The 24,508-nt window shown below is 44.9% G+C and overlaps 1 protein-coding gene across 3 annotated transcripts in view; it reads right to left on the bottom strand.

The window, feature by feature from the left end:
- NPRL3 (NPR3 like, GATOR1 complex subunit) overlaps window positions 1-24,508 on the bottom strand; it is a 116,689-nt gene that overhangs the window by 45,718 nt on the left and 46,463 nt on the right. For all 3 annotated transcript variants that reach the window (XM_065411686.1, XM_065411685.1, XM_065411687.1), the window contains 2 exons: window positions 12,807-12,913; window positions 6,015-6,144 (listed from right to left, as the gene is read on the bottom strand). In XM_065411686.1, coding sequence (XP_065267758.1) covers window positions 6,015-6,144; window positions 12,807-12,913 — 237 coding nt within the window. The remainder of the gene's footprint in view (window positions 1-6,014; window positions 6,145-12,806; window positions 12,914-24,508) is intronic.

Consider the following 24,508-nt stretch of genomic DNA (forward strand, 5'->3'; position numbering starts at 1 on the left):
GAGAAGTCAGAATAGTACTCCAAAGTAGAGGGGAGGAGCGCTGGGAGTGGAGCACCCACAGGGACACACATCTCGAAGAACTTCAGTTACTGCAAGGTGAGTAACTTTCTCCTCTTCAAGTGCTGTCCCTGTGGGTGCTCCACTCCAGGTGAATGTGAAGTAGTACCCACTATGGCTGGTGGGACTTTGGAGTTGCAGCAGTGAGTACTGTAGAGGGTACTGTATGGCCTACTATGGTGTCTGCCATGGTATCCTGCGTGATAGCATAGTGTTTGGTAAATGCGTGTTCAGATGACCATGTGGCCACCTTACAGATATCAGGAATGGGTACGTTATGGAGGAAGGCAAAGGATGTTGACATAGCTCGAGTAGAATGAGTTCTGATGCCTTCAGGCAGTTGAGCATTCTGAATGCGGTAACAGGATCTGATGCAGTCAGAGATCCACTTGGAAAGGCATTGCTTAGAGATGGCCACACCCTTCGATCTCTTGGTAGTGGAGACAAATAGTCGCGAGGACTTACGAAATGGTTTAGTCCTGTCTAAATAGAAGGCAATTACTTGTCGGACGTCGAAGGTATGCACAGTCACCTCGTGCGGAGTCTCATGAGGTTTGGGATAGAATGTAGGTAAGTATATTGGTTGGTTAAGGTGGAAGGTGGATCACCTTACAGAGAAATTTAGGGTGTGGTCGCAGGGTAACTTTGTCTTTAGAAAAGATTTGTAGGGAGGGTAGGCCATCAGGGCACTTATTTCCCCTACTCTCCTCGCTGATGTTATAGCAACCAAGAAAGCTACCTTCATGGACATGTGAAGAAGAGATGAGGTAGCTAAGGGTTCGAATGGAGGTTTCATAAGACCGCGAAGAACGACATTGAGATTCCATGCAGCTGCCGATGGATAAATCTCAGGGTACAGATTTTGTAGGCCTGTGAGAAAGTGTTTTACGGTGGGGTGGGCAAAGAGTGAATAGCTATCTAACAAATCATGGAAGGTGGTGAGGTCTGCGAGGTGTACTCTGATGGAGCTGAGCGAGAGTCCATCCTGTTTTAGTTTCAAAAGGTAGTCTAGGATGTTAGGAAGGGTTACAGTATGGGGTGTTAAGTGTTTATGTGAGCACCACAGGGAGAAGCGCTTCCACTTCTGCAGGTAAGTTTTATGAGTGGAGTCTTTTCTACTATGCAGGAGGACATATCGGACTTGCTCGGAACAGACTAGTTCATGGGTCTGGAACCATGAAAGAACCATGCTGTCAGGTGGAGTTTCTGGAGCTGAGGGTGAAGAATCCGCCCGTTGTCCTGAGAAAGCAGATCTGGTCTGAGGGGAGAGTCCATGGAGGATGGGTGGACATGTGGAGCAGGTAAGGATACTATGTCTGTCTCGGCCAAGCCGGGGCAATAAGTATGACCCGGGCCTTGTTGTCTCTGATCTTGCACAGAACCCTGTGTATCTGAGGGATCGGTGGAAAGGCATACATGAGAGAGTTGTTCCATGGGATAAGGAACGCGTCTCCTAGGGATGCAGTCCCAAATCCCGCTCTGGAGCAAAATAGGTGGCATTTGCGATTCTGGGTTGTAGCAAAGAGGTCTATTGACGGGGTGCCCCAGTGGGAGAAGAGCTGTTGTAGTATCGCGGGGTGCAATTCCCATTCGTGTTCTGTGGAGAAATGTCTGCTGAGTGCGTCGGCACTAGTGTTGTGGCAGCCGGATAGGTACGAAGCAGTAATTTGTATGTGGTGTTGTATGCACCAATTCCACAACTGGATGGCCTCCATACATAGGGAGTGTGATCGTGCTCCTCCCTGTCTGTTGATGTAAAATATATATGCTATATTGTCCGTTAGGACCCGGATAGATTTGTTCATTATGGAGGGGAAAAAAGTGAAGGCAGGCTTGTCTCACTGCTCTGAGCTCTAGGAGATGTGTGTGTAGACGCGTCTCTGGCACGGATCAGTGGCCTTGTGCCGTGTGTCCCCCCAGATGCGCTCCCCAACCGATCAGGGAAGCGTCCGTGGTGAGCATGAGCATGGGGGATCGTTGCTGGAAGGGAACGCCCATGCAGAGGTTCTCTGGTCTTGTCCACCATTGTAGGGAAGCTAGTACGTTTGCTGGAGGAGTTAGCAGCATGCAGAGGCTGTGCCTGCTGGGTTTGTAGTTAGAGTTGAGCCAACCCTGAAGACATCTCATGTGCAGCCTGGCGTACTTGACCATGAAGGTGGTGGCTGCCAAGTGGCCAAGGAGCTGTAGGCAAATTCTTGCCTTTATCCTGGGACGAACAGAGCGCATGCGTATGAGATGTGTGATAGCGAGGAATCTATTGTGTGGGCGTGAGGCTCTGGTTCGAACTGAGTCCAGGTGAGCGCCAATGAATTCGATTTGCTGTGTAGGTGTCAGGGTGGATTTTTGGACGTTTATTTGCAGACCTAAGCTGTGGAAGAGGGAGATGGTGAAATGGGTAGCTTGTAGCATCTCATCGTATGAGTTGCCTTTGATGAGGCATAGTATAGGTAGGGGAAAAAGTATGATCCCGTGTCTGCGGAGGTGGGCCACAACTACAGCTAGGGTTTTGGAGAATACTCTCGGTGCTGTGGAGAGTCCGAATGGGAGTACCCGGTATTGAAAATGGTCGTGTCCGAGTGTGAATCGTAGGAAGCGTCTTTGGGCTGGATGAATGGATATGTGAAAATAGGCATCCTGTAGGTCGAGGGCTGTAAACCAGTCCCCTTGTTCCAGTGCAGGTATTATTGTGCCCAGTGTGACCATCTTGAATTTCTGTACCCTTACGAATTTGTTCAGTCGGTGTAGGTCTAGTACAGTAAGTCCTCACTTAAGGTCGTCCCGGTTAATGTTGTTTCGTTGTTACGTTGCTGATCAATTAGGGAACATGCTCATTTAAAATTGTGCAATGCTCCCTTCTAACGTCGTTTGGCAGCCGCCTGCTTTGTCCACTGCTTGCAGGAAGAGCAGCCCAATGGAGCTAGCTGGTGGGTGGTTGGAACCAGGGTGGACCGACAGCCCCCCTATCAGCTCTCCCTATCAGCTCCCTGCTCCCCTAAGTTCCCTGTGCAGCAGCTGCCCAGCAGGCTAGCAATTGCAGCTGTCCCTCCCCCCACTGCCATGTGCTGCTCCTGCCCTCTGCCTTGGAGCTGCTCCCCGAGACTCCTGCTTGCTGTGTGTGGGGGGGGAAGGAAGAGGGGAGCTAATGTCAAGGTGTCCCCCTCCCCCCTGCTCTTGCACCCCATTTACCCCATCTTCCAGAGAGCGGGGGGGACACACGACAGAGGGAGCTTCCAGGCAGCAGCAGCTGTGGTCTGGTCTCAGCTTGCTGATCTAATTAACAAGGCAGTGTACTTCTGACCCCACTCTTCATACTTAAAGGGGAAATGCGCATCTCTCTCTCTCTCACACACACACACACACACACACACACACACACACACACACACACACACACACACTGTGTGTCTCTGTCCGCCCTCCCTCTTTTCCTGCTGCCTTGTACAGTACAGTGTGAGAGTTAACCCTTGAGGGCTCAGCCAATTGCTAGTTCATCATTTAGCAGTAAGGCATTCCCTGGAAATATCCCACCCTCTGACTCCTCCACCTCAACCAAGCTTCACAATCATCATCACTGTGTACCAGTATTAAATTGTTTGTTTAAAACTTATACTGTGTGTGGATGGATGGATGGATGGATGGATAGTGTCTTTTGTCTGGTGAAAATAAATTTCCCTGGAACCTAACCCCCTCATTTACATTAATTCTTATGGGGAAATTGGATTCGTTTAACATCATTTCGCTTAAAGTTGCATTTTTCAGGAACATAACTACAACGTTAAGTGAGGAGTTACTGTATAGGCCTCCATCCCCCGGTCTTTTTCTGGGTCAGAAAGTAATGGGAGTAGAACCCTTTTCCTCGATGTTGTGTCGGCACAGGTTCCCCTGCACCTAGCTGTAGAAGATGAGCCACTTCTATGTGAAGCAGGTGCTCGTGAGAGGGGTCCCTGAAGAGGGACGGGGAAGGGTAGGAGGATAGGATATAAAAGGGATGGAGTAACCGGACTGAACTATTTCCAGGACCCAACGGTCCTGTGTAATCTGCTGCCAGGCCTGGTGGAAAACCTGGAGGCGGTGGCCAAATGGGTAAATAGGCAGTGGAGTCAAGGGGTGGTCGTGCAGACCCTCGACCAACGCTTCAAAATTGTTGTTTATTTTCTGATGGGTGGGAGGTAGCTGTTGTGCTTGGTTTTGTCTGCGCCTAGGAGGTCTAGCGTGATTCCTGGGTATATCGTATGGTCTGGGCTGAGGCCGGTGATACTGTTGTGTGCGTGGCCTCTGATAAGGTTGATACCGTTGTCTCCTGGGAAGGGATGGGTAAATGCTCAGGGTGTGCAGGGTCACTCTAGAGTCTTTCATTGTGTGAAGGACTTTGTCGGTTTTCTTGGAAAAGAGTTTATCTTTATCAAAGGGGAGGTCCTCCACTTTGGTCTGCAGGTCTTTGGGGATATTGGATGCAGAGTGCCAGGAAGATCTGCACATAACCACTGCAGTTGCGGTAGTGCAGGCTGCTGTGTCCGCCATGTCTAGAGATGCTTGTAGGGCCGTTCTGGATACCAATTGGCCCTTGATGAGGACTGACTTAAAGTCTGCTCTCCTGTCCTCTGGGATATGGGAGGTAAAATCAACGAGTTTATTGTAGTTATCGAAGTCGTAGCTTGCAAGTAGAGTGGAATAGTTTGCAATTCTGAATTGCAGAGTGGAGGAGGTATAAACCTTGCGGCCCAAGAGGTCAACGGCGCCAGGACGCACCGTCACCTGGAGTGGAGCACCCACAGGGACAGCACTCGAAGAAGAACAATTACTTCAGCCTAAAGCATTTTCATAGGGCTGGTGGCCTGAGGCCATTCGCTCTTCCCAGCCTTTCACTAATCCTCAGGAAATTCCCCAAGCCTTAATTGCTTGAACAAACAGTAAAACACAAATCTGAAAACCTTAATACTATAATATTGTAACACATGCACTTTTGTTGACTACATGCTGAAGTCCACTTCTTGGATTAGCCTTTAAACTCCTTCAGCATCATACAGAAGCCTAAGTAAATACACAGTACAGCTTGCTTTTAAATCCAGATTGCAAGTCTAAAGCAGCTGGAATATATAAAAATAGCTCTTTATCTTTGTGTTTCTGAGAAAGGTACATTCTATGTACATATTATAGATGAAAGATTCATGGGGATCAGGACAATTTTCTATAGAGCAAATAGAATTTTTCATAGATTCCAAAGCCAGAAGGCATCACTATGATCAGCTAGTGACCCAGCGGTTCTCAAACTGTGGGTTGCGACCCTGTTTTAATGGGGTCTCCAGGGCTGGCGTTAGACTTGCTGGGGCCTGGGGCTGAAGCCCGAGCCCCACCGCCCAGGGCCAAAGCCAAAGCCCCCCACCTGGGGCTGAAGCCGTCAGGCTTTGGCTTTGCCTCCCCTTCCCGCGACAGCGGAGCTTGGGCAGGCTCAGGCTTCGGTCCCCCATCCTGAGGTCATGTAGCAATTTTTGTTGTCAGAAGGGGGTCGCGGTGCAATGAAGTTTGAGAACCTCTGATTAGTCTAACCTCCTGTATAACACAGGCCATAGACCTTGCCCTAAATAATACCTGTTTGAACTAGGACATGTTTTTTTTTCAATCCAATTTTGATTTTCAATTTTTCCTTGTCATCTTACTCAGGGCATTTTATAAGATGCAAGGGAGTACACTCAGCAACTTCATTAAGCAACATGCTTTTCAGCACAGATCACTCAAATGGTTCCAACTAGACCTGCCTACGGATTTTTATCACGTGGATGTAAAGTAATTTGAATGGGTGGCTAGGAAGCCCAGTAATTGAAAGATTTTTGAATCCACAAGAGCTCTGAAAGCTCCTAGTTGGACATTCTCATCCCCATGCTCACATTAAACAGATCAATCATGAGGGGTCTGGTGTCTGTCAATCATGAGCTTTTACATGCTCCCCCATAACTTACCTCCTGTACTGGCGGAGCTAGCGGATTCTTGAACTCTGATAAGGAAACTGGCAAAGAGAACTTGGAAAGCACAGATGGCAAATCATGGCCAGGAAACTGACATGAAAATTCCTCTGCCAAAGGGGAGTAACTATGAAAAAGAGGTACAAGAGGAAATTAGTCTTGCACTGTTGTCTAAACAGAATTTACATAAACTACTAATACACATTCATTGCACAAGACGTGCCAATTCACAACAAAAATATTCTTTATGTTTTAGGTAAATAATAAAGAAGCCCATTATGGTTTATGACATCTAGTATCCTGATTACGTGAGAAAATAATGAACATATTCAATGTGGTATTAGCTTTTGCCACAGCAATTTTTTTATTTTAATCACAGACTCATTAATTAATTGGATCTATTTTCCCATGGCCCATTATTACAGATTTTTTAAAAAAAATTCAACAAACAGATGCAATATCTTCATCTCACTATCCCTAGCTCCGTTGGAAGGACAAAACATCATCTACGGGTTTGTCTACACAGTGGAGTAATGTGCACTTCTGGGGGTGGGATTTCTAAAGCACAGTGGCGTGTTGCACATTAATTAGTCCACTTAGACCCTGCTGGTGTACACTAAAGGTCTGTCTACACTTAGAGCTGGGGATGTGAGTTAGTAGTGCAGTCACTGTAGCAAGGGCAGCGGCTTGAGCTAGCTGCCCAAGTACATACCCATGGAGTCTGTGTGGGTTTGTCCTCGGGGGAGCGAGCCCTTCCTACTGCTCGCTGCTGTACCATGGCTACATGACTATTTTTAGCATGCTAGCTCAATAAGATCTAGCACGAGTACATCTCCTCGAGGTAGGAATCACAAGCCAAGCTCCAGATGTAGGCATACCCTAAAGGTTCCCCACTGCGCGCTAATGTAATTCTGTTTCAAACAGCACTATGTTAAAGCACACTAGACCTGCTGGTGTGCACTAAAGATACCCTACAGAGACCAATTTATGAGCAACACATTAGTGCACTTTAAACCCCACCTCCCCATAAGTGCACATTATCGCATAGTATAGACAAATCACACTCTGCTTCAGCACAAACTTATACTGTTTGCCTAATCTAGACAAACCCTTACATGTGCTAAGAGGTCAAGATCAGGTTGGGGTCAGCTAACAGACAACATCTATTGCCTAAACACAGGATAGCACCTTTTACATGGACTTAGCTGGCTGAGGTAAATCTTAGACTCCTCCCTAGGCTTGACTTAAATGTGTTCTTCCATATTGCTCAGGGCACAGGCTCAACTTACATAATTAGGAACGTACAATTTTCCAGAGGTAGTACAAAGGATGATCCCCACAAACAGTCCCCCCAGAAAAGATGGGCCTTGCATTGTGCCTGATAAAGTCTGACTCTGCAAAGTGGATGGATGAGGTAATTCCAGAGTCAAGAGCCCCCAACTGAGAACTCCCAGAGACCAGGACCATCACAAATAAGTATAGGAATTGCTAGCTCCATAGTCCCAAATGAACTCAACTGCTGTGACAAGATGGGTGAGGTAATAACTTTTACTGGACCAAATTTGTTGTTGGGAGAGACAAGCTTTCAAGCTACACAGAGCTGTTCTACAGGTCTGGGAAAGGTATTCAGTGTCACAGCTAAATACAAGGTTGAACAGATAGGTTAGCATAAATAGCACATAGTCTCTAAGGGACCATTCAAGGTGAAGTGGCCCATTAACACCTCTGTAGTCATAGGACAAAAAGGAGGGTTGGCTACAGATTTTTGTAATAAGTCCTAAATCCAGTGTCTTTATTAAAGGAAACCCAGGCAGATACAACTCCCAGGCAGAGAGTGGCCACAGCACTCTCACTGAAAGAATATGGGGACTCTCAAAAATCATCCTGAAGCCACTCACCACACAAAGGGCCAGCTTCCTCCAGGACACAACTGACTTCCTCCACAAACTCCACAACATTAACAACCTCCCTCAGAACATCATCTTTGCCACCATAGATGTCACTTCCCCATACAACAACATTCCTCACAATGAAAGCATAGCTGCCTGCCTCAAATATTTACAAGACAATGGACAACCCTCAGATATCCACCCCAAACACAATCGCATAACTCATCCATTTCATCCTCACCCATAACAATTTTACGTTCAACAATAAACACTTTGTGCAAACCATGGGAACAGCCCTGGGTACTAGGATGGCTCCCCAATATGCCAACCTCTTCCTGGGCCACCTTGAAGGATTTCTGGACAAACATACCACAAAACCATTGATATACCTGAGATATATAGATGATATTTTCAGCCTCTGGACAGACAACTTAAACTCCCTCATAGATTTCCACCACAACTTCAATAATTACCATTAAACTCTCTCTGGAACACTCCCAGACTAGCTATATACAGACAACTATATATAAGAAACCCAGAGATCACCACACTTAACTTCATAGATCCACACCCCAAACTCACCAAGAAATCTGTTATCTACAGCCAGGCCCTCAGATACCACAGAATATACTCTGAAGAGAAAATCCGGGCTATACATCTTAAAACATGCAAAGCTGCTTTCACCAAACAAGGACACTTCACCAGAGAAGTAAATGTAATCATGGGACAGGTCGCCCAAATACCCAGAGAGAACCAGCTTCAACACAGAAATAAAACTCCCTCTGATCTTACACCCCTAGTTGTCACCTACCACCCCACACTGGAATCCATACGAGATATCAAACAAGTAAAACACATACTTGATGGGGACCCTATTGTGAAGAAATCTTTCCTTAATCCCTTCTTCTGGCTTCAAACAACCCCCCAAACTCTTCAAGATCACCATCAGAAGCAAGCTCCCCACAGACCAAGACACACTATCTCTAAGTAGCACCAGACCCTGCCAGAACCCTCCTCTGCTACGATGATCAATACATCCCGCTCCCCCCCATACACACACACAAAATACACCTTTCAAGATCCATGGGTGCTAGACATGCCTATCACAACATGTGGTGTACCTCATCCAGGGCACTAAATACCCCAACAACAACTATGTGGGTGAAACCAGACAATCACTACGCTCTTGAATGAGCTAACACAGGAAAACAGTAAAAGAAAAACACCACATCGCCTGTGGGTGAACAATTTTCACAAAGTGATCACTCAATATCTAACCTATCAGTTCTCATCCTCAAAGAAAACCTGCTCAACATTTTCAAAAGATGAGCCTGGGAGCTTAAAATCACAACTTTGCTATACACTAAAAATCATGGTCTTAATAAAGACACTGGATTTATGGATTATTACAATGTGTAACCCACTAACCCCACTTTTTATCCTATGACTACAGGGGTGTTAACAGGCCACTTCACCTTGAATGGTCCCTCAGAATATGTGCTAACTAATTATGCTAAATTAGGTGTTTGACTTTGTATTTAGCTATGACACTGAGTACCTTTCCCAGACCTGAGGAAGAGCTCTGTATAGCTCAAAATCTTGTCTCTCTCACCAACAGAAGTTGGTCCAATAAAAGATATTACCTCACCCACCTTGTCTTTCTAATATCCTGGGACCAACACGGCTACAACACCACCGCACTCAATTGCTGCGGCAGATCCCAAGGAGAGGAGAGTCTTTCAGAGAGCCAGCAACTAGGCCAGGTTGTGGTTTATGAATCAATGTCAGAATCTTGAACTGTACTCAGAAAAGAATAGGAAACCAGCACAACTATTGAAGAACAGGTGTAATAGGTTTCCATGGTCTAAACTTGCCAGTCCAAAAGCCAATACCAATGGTAGCTGTCACTTCAAAGTAGTTTGTGTGTAGATTACACGTTATACATGTACATTACACACTGCAGTAATCCAAAGCAGATGTGACAGCCACCAGTGCATAAAGGTGCTCATGGGCTCAATACCACCTGAGGTTCCAGAACTAATCTGGAATTTGAAAGCACCCCAACTGCAAGTTCAGTGGGGAAAAGGTGGACAACTTTTTAACAGTGGAGCAGGAATTACCCAACATACCCTCAACATCCTTCCCCCACCCCACTACCGTCTCTGTCTGGCACAGGCTGAGCTTTATATGCAGCTCATCTTTATCCAAGCCCCAGTCTTGATTAGAAGCCACAATTACCACTAGGATTAATTACAGTGAAAATAGTGACTGTAATGGACCCCACCATGTTGCTGCTGTTTATGCTTCTGAGTTACCTGCTACTGAAATATCACATGCCAGGCACGCAGACAGGCTGCCTATCAAAAGCAGCTACCCATTGATTTAACCACACGGAACTTACTGAGATGTTTGTCTTGCTTTGAGTATTTCCATATTGCTTAGAATCATAAAGTTTAAGGTTAGAAGGGACCACCAGATCATCTAGTCCAGGAGAGGGCAAACTACGGCCTGCGCACCGGATTCAGCCCGCAAGCAGTTTTAAGCAGGCCCGCGAGCCGCACCACGTGGCTCAGCCCCACTCCAGCTGGGGCACTGGGTTGGGGGCTGCACCACGCGGCTCCTGGAAGCCGCAGCATGGCCCCACTCTGGCTCCTACACACTCCAATGGGAGCTGCAGGGGCGGTGCCTGCGGATGGGGCAGCGCGCATAGCCGCCTGGCCGAACCTCCGTGTAGGAGCTGGAGAAGGGACATGCCACTGCTTCCGGGAGCCGCTTGAGGTAAGCATCACTCGGAGCCTGCACCCCCTGACCCTCTCCACACACCCCAACCCCTTGCCCCAACCCTGATCCCCCTCCCACCCTTCAAACCTCTCAGTCCCAGCCCCCTCCTGCACCCCAACCTCTCATCCCCAGCCCCACCCCAGAGCCCACACCCCCAGCCAGAGCCTGCACTCCTTCCCACATCTCTGCCCTGATCCCCCTCCTGCCCTCCAAACCCCTCGGTCCCAGCCCAAAGCCCCTCTTACACCCCAAACTCCTCATCCCCAGCCCCACCCCAGAGTCTGCACCCACTCCCGCAACCCAACCCCAATTTTGTCAGCCATACAATTTCTATTCCCCGATGTGGCCCTCGGGCCAAAAAGTTTGCCCACTCTTGATCTAGTCTGACTTCCTGTATATCACAGGCCATCAATACCTCCCAGCACCTGCACAGCGCAAGTTAAACCCATCAAGTGAAATTAGACCAAAGTATTATAGCCCAGAGGAGACTAAACAATTATGTGCCACATGCAGAGAATAGGAAAGACCAAGGTATGATGTTGCACTTCATATGTTTATGGAAATATGCTTATGAGTGTAAATATAATGTAAGTGGAATATGCTTTATGCAAAAGGTCATTAGTAAGGTATCATTACAAAGCTTATAATCTACTGAGTGTGTTCATCCTATTTGTATGAATGTATCATTCTTGTATCTGAAGCTAGAAATATGAAGTAGTACTCTGAAGTCCTATTGTAACTATGCAAAGTGCTTGGAATCTTGATAGCTTCCATTAACCAGGACAACTGGTTGTGAATGGCTCTGTTTACCTGCAAGCCTTCCTGTGTACCTGACGTGGGTAATGAAGAATGAGGTCTCACAGGACATGTGACCATGTCACAGGATACTGGAATCCATCTTAAACCTGATGCTTTTCCATTTAGAAGGAGGGGTGAGGACCCAGAGAGACAAAAGATTCCCGCCTTGGGCCAAAGCCATAAAGGGTGTGGAACAGAACAAAGGAGGCTGCCAGACATGAGCAATTCCCGAGTTACACCTGAGCTGGAACTAACAAGAACTGTACCGGGGAAAGGATTGGGCCCAGACTAAGGAGGAGTATAGTCTGTGAAAGAAGCTTATTGGAACATCTCTGGGAGTGAGATATTTCCTGTATCAGTTTCTTAATATATTAGGCTTAGACGTCTTGTTTTGTTTTATTTTGCTTGGTAATTTACTTTGTTCTGGCTGTTTTTACTTGAAACCACTTAAATCTTACTTTTTATACTTAATAAAAATCACTGTTGTTTATTAATAAACCCAGAGTAAGTGATTAATACCTGGGGGAGCAAACAGCTGTGCAGATCTATCAGTGTTATAGAGGCGGACAATTTATGAGTTTACCCTGTATAAGCTTTATACAGAGTAAAATGGATTTATTTGGGGTTTGGATCCCATTGGGAACTGGGTGTCTGGGTGCTGGAGATGGGTGACTTGCCGAGCAGTTTTTGGTTAAAATCTGCAGCTTTGAGGGCATGGACCAGACCTGGGTCTGCGTTGCAGCAGACTAGCATGTCTGGCTCAACAAGGCAGGGTTCTGGAGTCCCAAGCTGGCAGTGGAAAATGGGCTCAGAGGTAATTCCAGCATGTCAGGTGATAGCCTCAAGGGGGTCTCTGCAACCGAACCCATCACACAAGGTACACCTATGCCTGAAGCCCCTGCATTGGAAGGGCATTGATTAAGACAGATACTCCCTTAGGCTCCATGCAAGAGTCCTTCTTGGACATACTCAGCAGCCAAGAGTATTGAAAGGTTTAAAAATGGTCTATGTTCACAGAGCAATTTCATGATGACAACACAGTACTGAGCTCCTGAAATTTGCTACCCACTCTATAAGTGTGCAAGTGAAGGCAAGCACACCTGTCACTGCAACAGAAGAGCTGCCCAATTCCTTTGTTCATCCCTGCACTGAACAGCCCTTAAGGGCTCGTGAAATTCAAGCAAATTATACTATTTGTACATCTCAACAACTTCAATATAGCAGAAAATATCACCGCCCTGCCCAAATAAATGCCCAGGGAAAACACATCTGCATTTTTCAAAGCAGTCCCACTACAGGCACTCATGGTCTGTCTACTTACAGACAAACACTGGCATTGGGGGACAGCATATAGACGTTGTTTTCACACAGTGGATAGACAATAATTGCTTTTCCCCAGTAAACCAGATGTGCAGCAAGCTGGAAAACCTGCATTTAAAAAAAAAAGAGAAAGAAACAAGACCAAAGATCATTATTAGAAAAGCAAAACAGCAACATTCAAACTCCCAGCAAAGAGTCCTTTATGCTGAGAGGAAAGCCTTGTTTGATCTGAAGAAAGCTAGCACTGTGCCATCACATCACTTCAATGGCAATAATTGGTCCTCTTCTCTTAGAAGAAAATGATGTAACATGTGGCACATCAAAAAGAGTCTGACAAAGCTTCAACAGAAGTGACGCATTTCCAGGGCTTGGCTTCACAGATCGAAGCAAATTTTATGTTTCCTGCTTCAAAGGAATTTCTTTAGACTGTGCCAGTAAAGGGTTTTACAACTGAGTAGTTTCCTTTATGCTTCACCCATCACTGGTTTACACATGCATTCCACACACACACACACACACTACTCAAAATACATTTAATGCATGACTTATTAGATGATTTATATTTTATTTTGAATGTATATGAATGAAATATTACTGAATAATAATGGGCTCACATCATATTAATGCATTAATTAAAAAGCACTCAAAGTGGCACAGAAATACTGGTCAGCTCAGAAACTTTGCAGTTGTTATGAAAGTGACCATCAGTAATCCATTCTTTGTTTAAACCATATATCCCTGTGTGTAAGCATTCACCATAAGATACCGCAGAAAAATCTAAGCGTTAAGGAGGGGCTTTAAAGCAACAGCAATCAAGATTTCAAAGATTTTCATTTTAATGGGGTCGCCAGGCTTGGCTTAGACTTGCTGAGGCCCAGGGCCAAAGCCTGAGCCCCACCACCCTGGGCCAGGGCCAAAGCCCAAGCCCGAGGGCTTCCGCCCTGGGTGGCGGGGCTTAAGTTACAAGCTCCCTGCCTGGGGCTGAAGCCCTTGGGCTTCGGCTTTGGCCCCCCTGCCCAGGCCATTGGGGCTTGGGCTTTGGACCCTCCCCCTTCCCACCCCCACCTCCAGAGCAGCAGAGCTAGGGCGGGTTCATGCTTCGGTCCCTTTGTTGTCAGAAGGGGATCACAGTGCAATGAAGTTTGAGAACTCTTGGCCTAATGCAATGACCTGAAGAATAAGGAAGATCCTAAAGCTTCGGACAGCAGATAGACACTTTTCATTCTTCGCTCGTTTTTGCAAAGACAAAATACCAGATGAATCACTGAACCAGGACCAAACTTAGGAAAGCAACATCCATTAGATTTCTGAATTTTGGCCTTCAATATATTAATATACATCCAATAAACCACATGGTTGAAAGAGAGCAAGCATTGAGAAAAAGCTGCAGAGTTAGGGCCAGGTTTTCATAGGAACTCAGAACCCAGGAGCTCCCACTATTTCCAGTGACAGCTGCAAGGTGTTGAGCACTTTTGAGAAAACAGTCAGAAAATATAACTTGTTTCTCTCTTTTCTTCCCTGACAGTCATGTCTAACTCCATAGGCCATTTCCCCTGCATTTGCAGAAAAGTACTTAGCATTGATTTCCTTCACTATAATTCTATAGTTTACTGAAGCAGTAGTGTCATTAATGCTTATTACTCACCACTGAGGCAGAAACAAGATTCTCTCCATCAGTTTTACAGTTTCCAGTCATGTCTTCTATTTTAAGTTATCATTTGTTCTGGGATCATTGAAATTTTTACATAAATTTGAAAAACAAAGGAATGCCTGTGGGTCCTGGCTGTTAACTCCTGTCCACAGATCATAATTTAAAGATTGGTGAGGGTGAGCACAGAACTTTGTGTGGCTACTCTGCGTATCTCCAGAGTGGAAACAGATCAGAAGTTTGCTGCCATAACAAAAACTTAAAGTGTACAGAATTAGCCTGTGAGAGATGCAGTCACACAGCCATATAAATACAGTTGTATTCAAGACAACAGAATCATAACCAGAGAAGGAAGAAGAGCATAAAGACCTAATGGGCTTCATGGAGTTGTGTTATACCAATCTAATGTGAGAGATGCTCCAACAATACATTTAAGTAACAGAACCAAGTCCTACGATAAGTAGAACTCTATTAGTGTTGAATGAAACAAAAAGAAAAAGCCCAGGTAGCCTTTTTATGGGCTATCGTCTGCTCCAGATAAAACTGTGGAGAAGGGCATCACTGTCATGGGAATACAGGCATGAGGAAAGTGTTACCAGGATTAGTAAAGTGGAAATTTGACAACTTCAGAAGGAGAGCACACTTGTAGCACCTCCTTATCTGATGAATTTGGAGTAAAGTATCAATCACTGGAGCCTGAAGCTTGTATGTTCTAAGCTGAAGCTACCACTATCAGGAAAGTGGCCTACGTAAGAAACCTGAGCTCATATGTATCCAGCAGCTCAACAAAGGAGCTATTATCAGCTAAGCAAGGGCCATATCAAATTCCCACAACAAAAAAATGGCTTTTTAATGGAAGTTTTTGAAAACAAGCTCCATATGAACTCGATGGCAAGAAACTGCAAGGTAACTGATCAAAAACATATTAATTTCCACACTAAAAACTTTAAGGGGAAGTTAAGGTAGCACTAACCAAACAGCTAGAAGGTGGAGGGGACACATTAACATGTCTTACAGCGGTGCTCTGATTGCAGGTTATCATTAAGAATGCTAGAGATGAAGTGCTGGATAACCAGGAAATTCAATTAGTTCAATTGTCAAAAAAGTTTTGGTTCCTTGTAAATCTAGAAGCTCACAGAGACGGTAACCTGAAACTACAGCTTCACCACAAAGTAGTACATGTTTGGGATTTTCCTTAGGTTTCTTAAATAGTCCCATGGGACAGGCAAACAAAGGAGGTTTGTTGGGTGGGGGCATTTCCCGTTTTCTGACTTGTTTTTCTGAGAGCTGCAGGATGGGAGTTGCCCTAAAGCATGCTTCCTAATATCTTGGAGGGCAGCTTATCTCCTGCAGAGGTTGGAAGATACACAGGGGTAGGGTTGTGGGAGGGTAACTCTGCATCAACCCAGGGTAAGGTGAGTTAGGCTCATCAGGATAGCACAGCTTGCCCGAATAGTAACATGTATCCATGTTTACCTGCAGGTGTTCTTTCGTCAAGTAATAAAGTCCATAGATCCATTATGACAGGTCTCCAGCTAGCTTGCAGCTTAGGGACCGAACCAGGCCTGTATCACTGACAGGAGGGGAGTGCCCAACCTTTGATGAGCTCATCAGTAAGACAACTAGCATAGCGAGGATCATTGCACCTAATTTCCCCAAAATAAATCTAAAATATACCTCAAACAATAGCTTATCTTACTGCAGAACATCCTTACCCGACTCCTCTACACTGGGTAAAAGGACTGGAGTGGCATAAAGGGGGATGAAAACCTCAGACCTGGCAGGAGGTGGGGGGCAGTGTTCACCCAGTGCAGGAACTGAGGAAGACAGTCACAGGCGGCTTTCCAAAGGCTGCCTCACAAGCTCCGACATACGGGGGGCAGAGCCACAGCATGTAGCACGTTGGAGAGTGCCAGCATAGCCTGCCAGGCTGTAACTTAGAAATCTTCCCAAGGCTGCCTAAATTACCCCAGGAGATGCTCTGGTTTCTGGAGCAGCCCAGAATTGGGAGGGTCCAAAGGAGGTTTAGAGCCCATAGGGCCACCCTCCCCTGGCTTGCCACTTCTGTGCTGCTCCTCTCAGAGGTGCAGCAAAGACTCTCATGAATACAAGAACTTTCTGGATGCCTGTTTTCAATCCTTATCTGACTCCAGATGAGCCCTTTTCATACAAAGTCACCTAAATCAGTGGACCTGAAAGGGAATTTTCAGGAAAGAGCAGATAAATTCCCTTATACATCATCACCTCAAAGTCCACAACTATGTGTCAGAGGAAATCCAGGGAAACACAGACCCCAATCTACCCAGAAAGAGCTTCAGATGGATCCATAAACCTCATCTTTCCCATTATCTTCATTTTTCTGCTCTCAAGCCAGGATCTGGCAAAGCCAGATTTAAAAACAAACTTAACTGGCAACCCACAAGTGACTTCAAAGTCCTTCTTTATGGACAGTTTTTGGTAGGAAAAAAAATAATCTCCAAGCTGCCTGCATTATGGACTAATATAATCTACGGGCATCCCAGTACCTTCACTGACAGTCAGAGTGCTGTTGCATGGGCTGGCCAGTGTGGATCCCAACTACTACTACAGAATCTGAGGAATGTTAGTTATTCTTTCTAGAATGGTACTGGCTCATTGGAAATGCTCTCTTTGGTCTTCTATTAATCATGCCTCTGGTTTCCACAGGTGGCATCTATGTGGACTCCTCATTCTACAAATCGGAGAGACCATTACAGTAGGAATTTACAACTCACTGTCATTTCTAAATAGCTGGAAGATTAAAAAGTTCTTGTGAGGAGGAGCTAAAACGTTAACTGTTTCCACTAAATCATTTATTCATGGTGGGAACAGCCTGAATAGCTCAGAGATGAATTCATAGGTACACTATTTCTGAGTGACTATGTTTTGGTCACTTCCTTAACCAGGATAAGAATTCATGTCACTTCTTCAGCCTCTGCTAATAAACATACTAGAAAAGGTCAATATTGCCTTTGCTAAATCAGTGCATTACTTCACTGATGAGCTGCAGAAAGTATTCCAGGCACATGAAGAAAGTCAGTGACTGCTCTCTAGTGGTTGTAAAACAACCACCTAAACTAAATAAGAGCCAGCCTGTCTTAACAAATACACTTCACCTTTCTTCAGTGAAGACAATAAGAACAACAAAGACCGCAGGGGATTTCCAGCAGGTCAGAGATATTTCAAACAATCCATACTTTCAGTATTTCTGATGTTAACCATGTACAGTAATAACACTGGAATTCTAACAGAAGGCACTCCCCTTTGAATAAGGGTTGGCTGAGAAGTCTGGTCAGGATTTTTTTTTTTTTACATTGTATTTTGTTTTTTGAAGCAGCAGCTGCACTTCACTGTGAGAAGCAAGGAGCATTTGAATATATTCCCTGGTCTGAGCTAAACAACTACCTAGAGTCATAGAATTATCTGCCTCTAACAGCTACCCAAACTGGCCATCAGGTCTAACAATCAAAGGTCCAAAAGCCCAATTATCGGGACCTACATTGGTCTACTTTGGCTACTTAGTGGCGTGCATGCACAGCCAGAAAATCTATTTGTGATGCCAACGGTACACTCTCTGCTGAGCCGAAGCTGTCCTCTAGGCAGCTTGTATTCATCAGACCCTGTGTACCAAGCAGATTAGAGAAGAGCTGCGTGGTTCCAAGACGCCAGCCCAAAGATTTGCCTTGCCTCCCTCCAGGGTGCAAGTTATAGTACACTGTTGGGGCTATACAAATAAGGAATGGTGACTGTTCCTCCAGGGAGCGGTTTGACAAGCTCTCCCGCTGACACAGCACAATGTACACCGGCGCTTAGGTCGGTATAATTTATGTAGCTCAGGGGTGTGGATTATTCACATTCCGGAGTGACATAAATTACACCAAAGTAACCTGTAGTGTAGACAAGGTCAAAGACAGACCTTAGTGAGGAAGCCACACAACTCAAACTGGCTGAGCTAGAGTTACTGAATTTGGAGTCACCAGAGCGAACCAAAAAGTTGGAGATGGCTAAAATAGAAAAGGAACAAGAGCACCGGAGGTGGGAAACTGACCTGAGAGTCAAGGAGAGGAAGGCAGAAAAGCAAGAGGAAGCACATCAATGAACCACAGAACTGAAAGAAGGAAGCCCCGAAAAAGAAGAAGGAAAGGCTGCATAATCTGAGCTGGTAGGGAAAGCCTGGACAGACCGCCCAGCTTCCAGGCATTCCCTCGCTCCAAGGAAGACCCAGCTGGGACAAATTGTATCCTGCATACAAAAGATTGTATACTACTGAAAGACTCGCAGTTGCACAAAATTCCAGAAGATAAGTCCCCATAGCGACTGCAAAGCTCTTGGGTAAAGCATTAAATGTATTTAATGAAATGGAAACTGAACAAGCTTTGAGATATGGTGAATTTTAAAAGGCTCTATATTTTGCAAGTTTCAAATTACTCCTAATGTGTATAGGGTTTAGAAACCGCAAAAAAGGTGATAAAATTAGTCACAGAGATGATGTGTGATTTGATGAGAAAAATGGGCAAAGGGGCTGAAGATTATGACCAGTTATTTCACCTCTTTGCACAGAACATTTCCTGAGCATATGCTCTGAAGAGACCAAAGAAGCCATTTGGGATAAAACTTTAGGGTCTTCATAGAAAGCAGCCAATCTGTCTGATTTCTATGTACAAGCCAGAGTATCTAGTGAGCAAAAGACACAGAAAGAGGCGGCAGCCCAGTATAAGGAGAGAAGCTTGGTTTATCCCTGGGAAAAGGGAGGGTGGTTGGGAGCCCAGGCTCTCATCTCCCCCGAATCAACCCCTTCCTGGTAATTGCATTCACAGACCCCTTTCACAGGAAGACAGTCTAAGATGATGTTCCATATGTAACTCCACTGAACACCTGAGGGATAAATGCCCTAAACGAAGGGCCCACACCCACTCCTTAGAATATAACTATTGTAAACACAAGACCCACAGAGGTACCCAAGGAGTTCCTGATGACTTTTGTATAATCTGACCTATGGGAGGTTGCTACTGACTTTATTAAGGTTGCCAAAGTGAATGGCAAAGAATGCCTATAATGGAGAGACACTGGCTGCCCAGATCTCTCTGGTCAGGGAGACTGGCATGCTCCATGGGGAAAGCGTAGAACTCTTGGCCTTTGGAAAATTTAAAACTACTGTGCCTTTGGCGGAAGTGCACTTGGAATGGGAAGGTATAGTAGGCATTTAAAAAGTTGGCATGCTGGATTGCATTCCAGCAGGAGTTCATGCAGGTAATGCTGTATTACTATGTCCAAGCCTGTTAAATATGGTACCCATTGTAGACAGAAATATTGCTCTGTGATCCCAGGAGGGAACGGTGAAGACAGAGAAACAGCTAAAGGGTGAGGGAACATCCTACCCCAGCTAGGATGACTAGATAGCAAGTGTGAAAAATCAGGATAGGAGGTGGGGGGGTAATAGGGGTCTATATAAGAAAAAGCACCAAAAATCGGGATTGTCCCTATAAAAATCGGGACATCTGGTTACCCTAACCCCAGCTTAGAAGAGGGAAGCAGTGTGTCTCCAGGGACAAGGAAGAAGGAGCCGCTCCCAGTGGAAGAAGCAGCTCTCAAAGCTATGGCAGGCAGGAATTTGCAGCAGAGCAGAGAGCAGACCCATCCTTAGAAAGCATAAGCAGAATAATCTCCAGGGGGAGTCCAGCTAGGGGAAATGGGGAAGGATTTCTGAAGAAGAGGGAAGATTGTACAGGGAAGCTCCTGTACAGGCTCTGAGAAGATTTACAAGCAACTTGTGCCTGTTAAACATAATGGGGAGTTAATTATGTTAGCCCACAATTGTCCTTTTGCTGGTCACTTGGGGACTTAAAGGACTTATGAAAAGATAAGAAGGAATTTTTATTGACCAGATATTCAGAATGAGGTGAGAGACTATTGCAGGTCTTGTGACTTGTGCTAGGATCAGAAGAGGCCAGTACAGTTTTACAAAGCTCCCCTGCAACCCTCACTTGTAATCAAGGAGGCATTTCTTAGGGTGCCAACAAATATTGTGAGCCCTTTGCCCCAGCCAACCCAAAGGGGAAAACATTTTGATGAAAATGGATTATGCCACTAGGTATCCAGAAGCAATTGCTTTAACTTAGAGGTTGACATAGTGGCAAGAGCCCATTTCACTATTTTCAGCCAAGTAGGTTTTCCTAAGGAGATTTTGTCAGATTGTGGGTAAAATCTCACATCCCAACTATTCAGTGCATTGTGGAGGATGTTTGATTTAAAACAGCTGAAGGCTGCCCCATATCACCCAGAGACAGACAAACAGTTTGGTTGAAAGGTTCATAGGAACACTGAAATCTATGCTGGGAATGTATGCAAACAAAAGGGCAAGGGGCTTGGGATGAAAAATTACCACGTTATTTGTCTTTAGGGAGGTGCCCCAAGAGTCCACAGGGTTTTCCCTATTTCATCTCTTGTATAAGAGAAAAGTGACAGAACACCTAGATCTTATCAGGCCCTTCTGGGAGAGGGGTACTGAACCAGAAGGAGAACCAGCGATTGAATATGTACAAAAGTTCAGAAAGGAGTTAAAAGACATGCTGGACGTGGTTCAAACTAACCTCATGGATTGCCAGACCACACAAACAGCATAGTATGATAAGAATGCTTGAAGTTGTGCTGTTTTGAGGTGCGGGGTTGATAATACTACTAAAATTGTTCTCTGTAAAAAGGGAGCAAAATGCAAAACTCATGGGAGGGGCCCTTATGGGTTGTGGAGAGAGAAAATTAAGTCATGTACAGTGTAAAAAGACCCCACAGCAAGGTTGCCCACAGACAGTGCATGTGAATAGACTTAAAATCTATCACAATACAGAAGCAATTGTGAATATGCTTTGTTGTGATGAAAGGGAGTCAGTCAGACTTGACACTTCATTGATCTAGTGTCTGAATGCCCCAATGACTCATCATTTGAAAGCACTAAGATATGCAAAGAGCTAACAGACAGAGAGGGTAGAAATCTTGGCTGCAAAAACACAAGCAGATATTTTCTAACATGCCAATGATGACTCATAAAATGGTCCACAAGACTGACTCTGTGGATCCCCAACCTGCACCTAGCAGGGCATACTGAACCACTGGGAAAGTGCACAAGCAAATCCATAAAGCAACACAGAGTATTCAGGATATGGGAGTAATTAAAGAGTCTGACAGTCCCTGGGCATCTCCTGTGTTGGTTCCTAAGACAAATAAGACTGTAAGGTTTTGTGTTGATTATGGAAAACTTCATACTGTCACAGTTTCTGATGCCTATCCTATGCCCAGAATTGATAAAATATTATATTTTGCTTTGCCCAAAGTATCTCTTAGCACAACTGATCTGGTAAAAGGGTACTGGCAGATTCCTTTGGACAACGACACATAGAAGAAATCTACTTTTATTACTGATATGGGTTTGAACTTCATGAGTTCAAAATGTTATCTTTTGGATTAATTAATGCAGGAGCCACTTTTCAGAGGCTTGTCAACCAAGTGCTAAACAGATTACAAGACTTCACATGATAACATAGCGATGTTCAGCTACTCTTGGTCACTTCACAAGAGACACTGGAGGGCTGTACTTTCAAAACTCAGAGATGCAAGTCTTACTGTGAAGGCCTTTAAATGTAAAATAGGAGCAGCAAACGTTCCTTATTTGGGACACTGTGTAAGATGGTGGCCAAATCTCTCCTGATCCCTTGAAAGTAGAAGCTATTCGCCCCAGACCAAAAAGCAGATCCAATCTTTCATAGGCATGGTTAACTATTACTGCCGATTTATGCATGAGTTCATTGACATTATGTCCGCTATCACAAACTTCTGCAAGAAGACAAAGCCAAACAGAGTGCTGTGGACAAAAGCTTGTCAAGAGAGTTTTGATAAAGAAAATCTTGTCAGAAAAGCCTGTTGTGGCCAGTCCAGATTTTGACAAAATGCGCATGAATGCATCAGACATTGATTTAGATTCAGTTCTAATGCAGTCAGGGGAAAGTAGCAAAAAGCAGTCCACTGCTTTCTTGAGTAAAAAAATCGGCACCCACCAAACAGAATTACTCTGTCATAGAAAAGAGTGGTATGCCATTGTATGGGTTATCATGCAATTAAGGCCCTTTCTCTAACAGAAAATTCAGGGTTCTAACTGACCACTCTCCATCAGTTTGGTTACACAGAACCAAGGACACCAATTCCAAACTGCTGCGAAGGAGTAGAGATGCTCCAAGAATACATGGAAATTGTGCACATTAAAAGGGAAAGAAAATATAGTCGTAGATGGTCTGTCCAGGAAAGAGGATTCTGATCCACTGCTTACAGTTCAGCCTGTGGCTGACCATCCTGCAGCACTGTAAGAGGGGAGGTATGACTCTAGGAGCCCCTCAGTGCTAACTGGCAGAGAGCCCACCATATTTAACTCATATCAGACCTCACACACTCATTACCCCTCAACATACTTTTGTCATAATATGTATCTAAAAGGTGTCATGTATCATATGTAAATTGGTGACATGCTGGTCCCAAAAATCACTTTGTGATGTACATACATATTATGTACAAAGAGTCGTATGCGTGTGCTGGAAATGTGTTCCTAAAATGTATTTGGGAGGCAATGCATAAAGCCAGCCTGCCCTAGGCAAAGGAATGTGTATTTACCTGCCTGACTAGCTTGATAACTGGCAAAGAACAATGAAAGTACATTTACATGTACGGCAGACAAAGCTATCAAGTTAACAAGCTAGTGAGCTCAATAGGGGGACCGGGGACCAGGGGCTCCTGGCTCTTGAGGTCTAGAAAATGGACTTTGGGTAATATAAGTGTGACGTTGCACTCTATATGATTTTATGAAAATATGCTAATGAGTTTGAATATAATGTAACTGAAATATGCTTCATGCAAAAGCTCTCTTGTAAGATATCATTACAAAGCTTATAATCTACTGAGTGTGGTCATCCTATTTGTATAAATGTATCACTCTTGTATCTGAAACTAGAAGTATGAAATATAACTCTGAGGGCCTATTGTAATTATGCAAAGTGCGGGCCATTAATTGTGGTTTGGAATCTTGATGGCTCCCATCAACCAGGACAATTGACTGTAGATGGCTCTGTTTTACTTGTAAGTCTTCCTGGATACGTGTGTGCTGGCAAGTGGGTAATGAAGTCTTACAATGACATGTGATCAAGTCATCTGAACTGGAATCCATCTTTAACCTCGTGCTTTTCCATTGAGAAGGAGGGGGTGGGAACCCAGAGAGGGACAAAGGATTCCCGCCTTATGCAAAAGATATATTAAGTGGGTGGAACAGAACAAAGAGGGGAGGAGCCATCATGAGAAATCCCCTAGCTACCACCTGAGCTGGAACAAGGGCCGTACCAGGGGAAAGGATTGTGCCCAGAATAGGAAGACATCTAGTATGTGAAAAAAACGTATTGAAACATCTCTGAGGGTGAGATTTTATCTGTATTCAGTTTTATTATTGTACTACACTCAGACTTGCGTGTTTTGTTTTATTTTGCTTGGTAATTCACTTTGTTCTGTCTGCTACTACTTGGAACCACTTAAAACCTACTTTCTGTATTTAATAAAATCACTTTTTACTTATTAATTAACCCAGAGTATGTATTAATACCTGGGGGGGGGGGGGGCAAACAGCTGTGCATCTCTCTATCAGTGGTATAGAGGGCGAACAATTTATGAGTTTACCCTGTATAACCTTTATACAGGGTAAAACAGATTTATTTAGACCCCATTGGGAATTGGGCATCTGAGTGTTAAAGACAGGAACACTTCTGTAAGTTGCTTTCAGTTAAGTCTGCAGCTTTGGGACATGTGGTTCAGACTCTGGGTCTGTGTTGGAGCAGACTGGCGTGTCTGTCTCAGCAAGACAGGGTGCTGGAGTCCCGATCTGGCAGGGAAAGCAGGGGCAGAAGTAATCTTGGCACATCAGTTGGCAGTTCCCAAGGGGGTTTCTGTGATCCAACCTGTCACAATAAGGGGAGCAGGTTAGACAGGGATGGTCTACATATTCTGCCTCA

The sequence above is a fragment of the Emys orbicularis genome, chromosome 10 (assembly GCF_028017835.1).
Source record: "Emys orbicularis isolate rEmyOrb1 chromosome 10, rEmyOrb1.hap1, whole genome shotgun sequence".
NCBI lineage: Eukaryota > Metazoa > Chordata > Testudines > Emydidae > Emys > Emys orbicularis.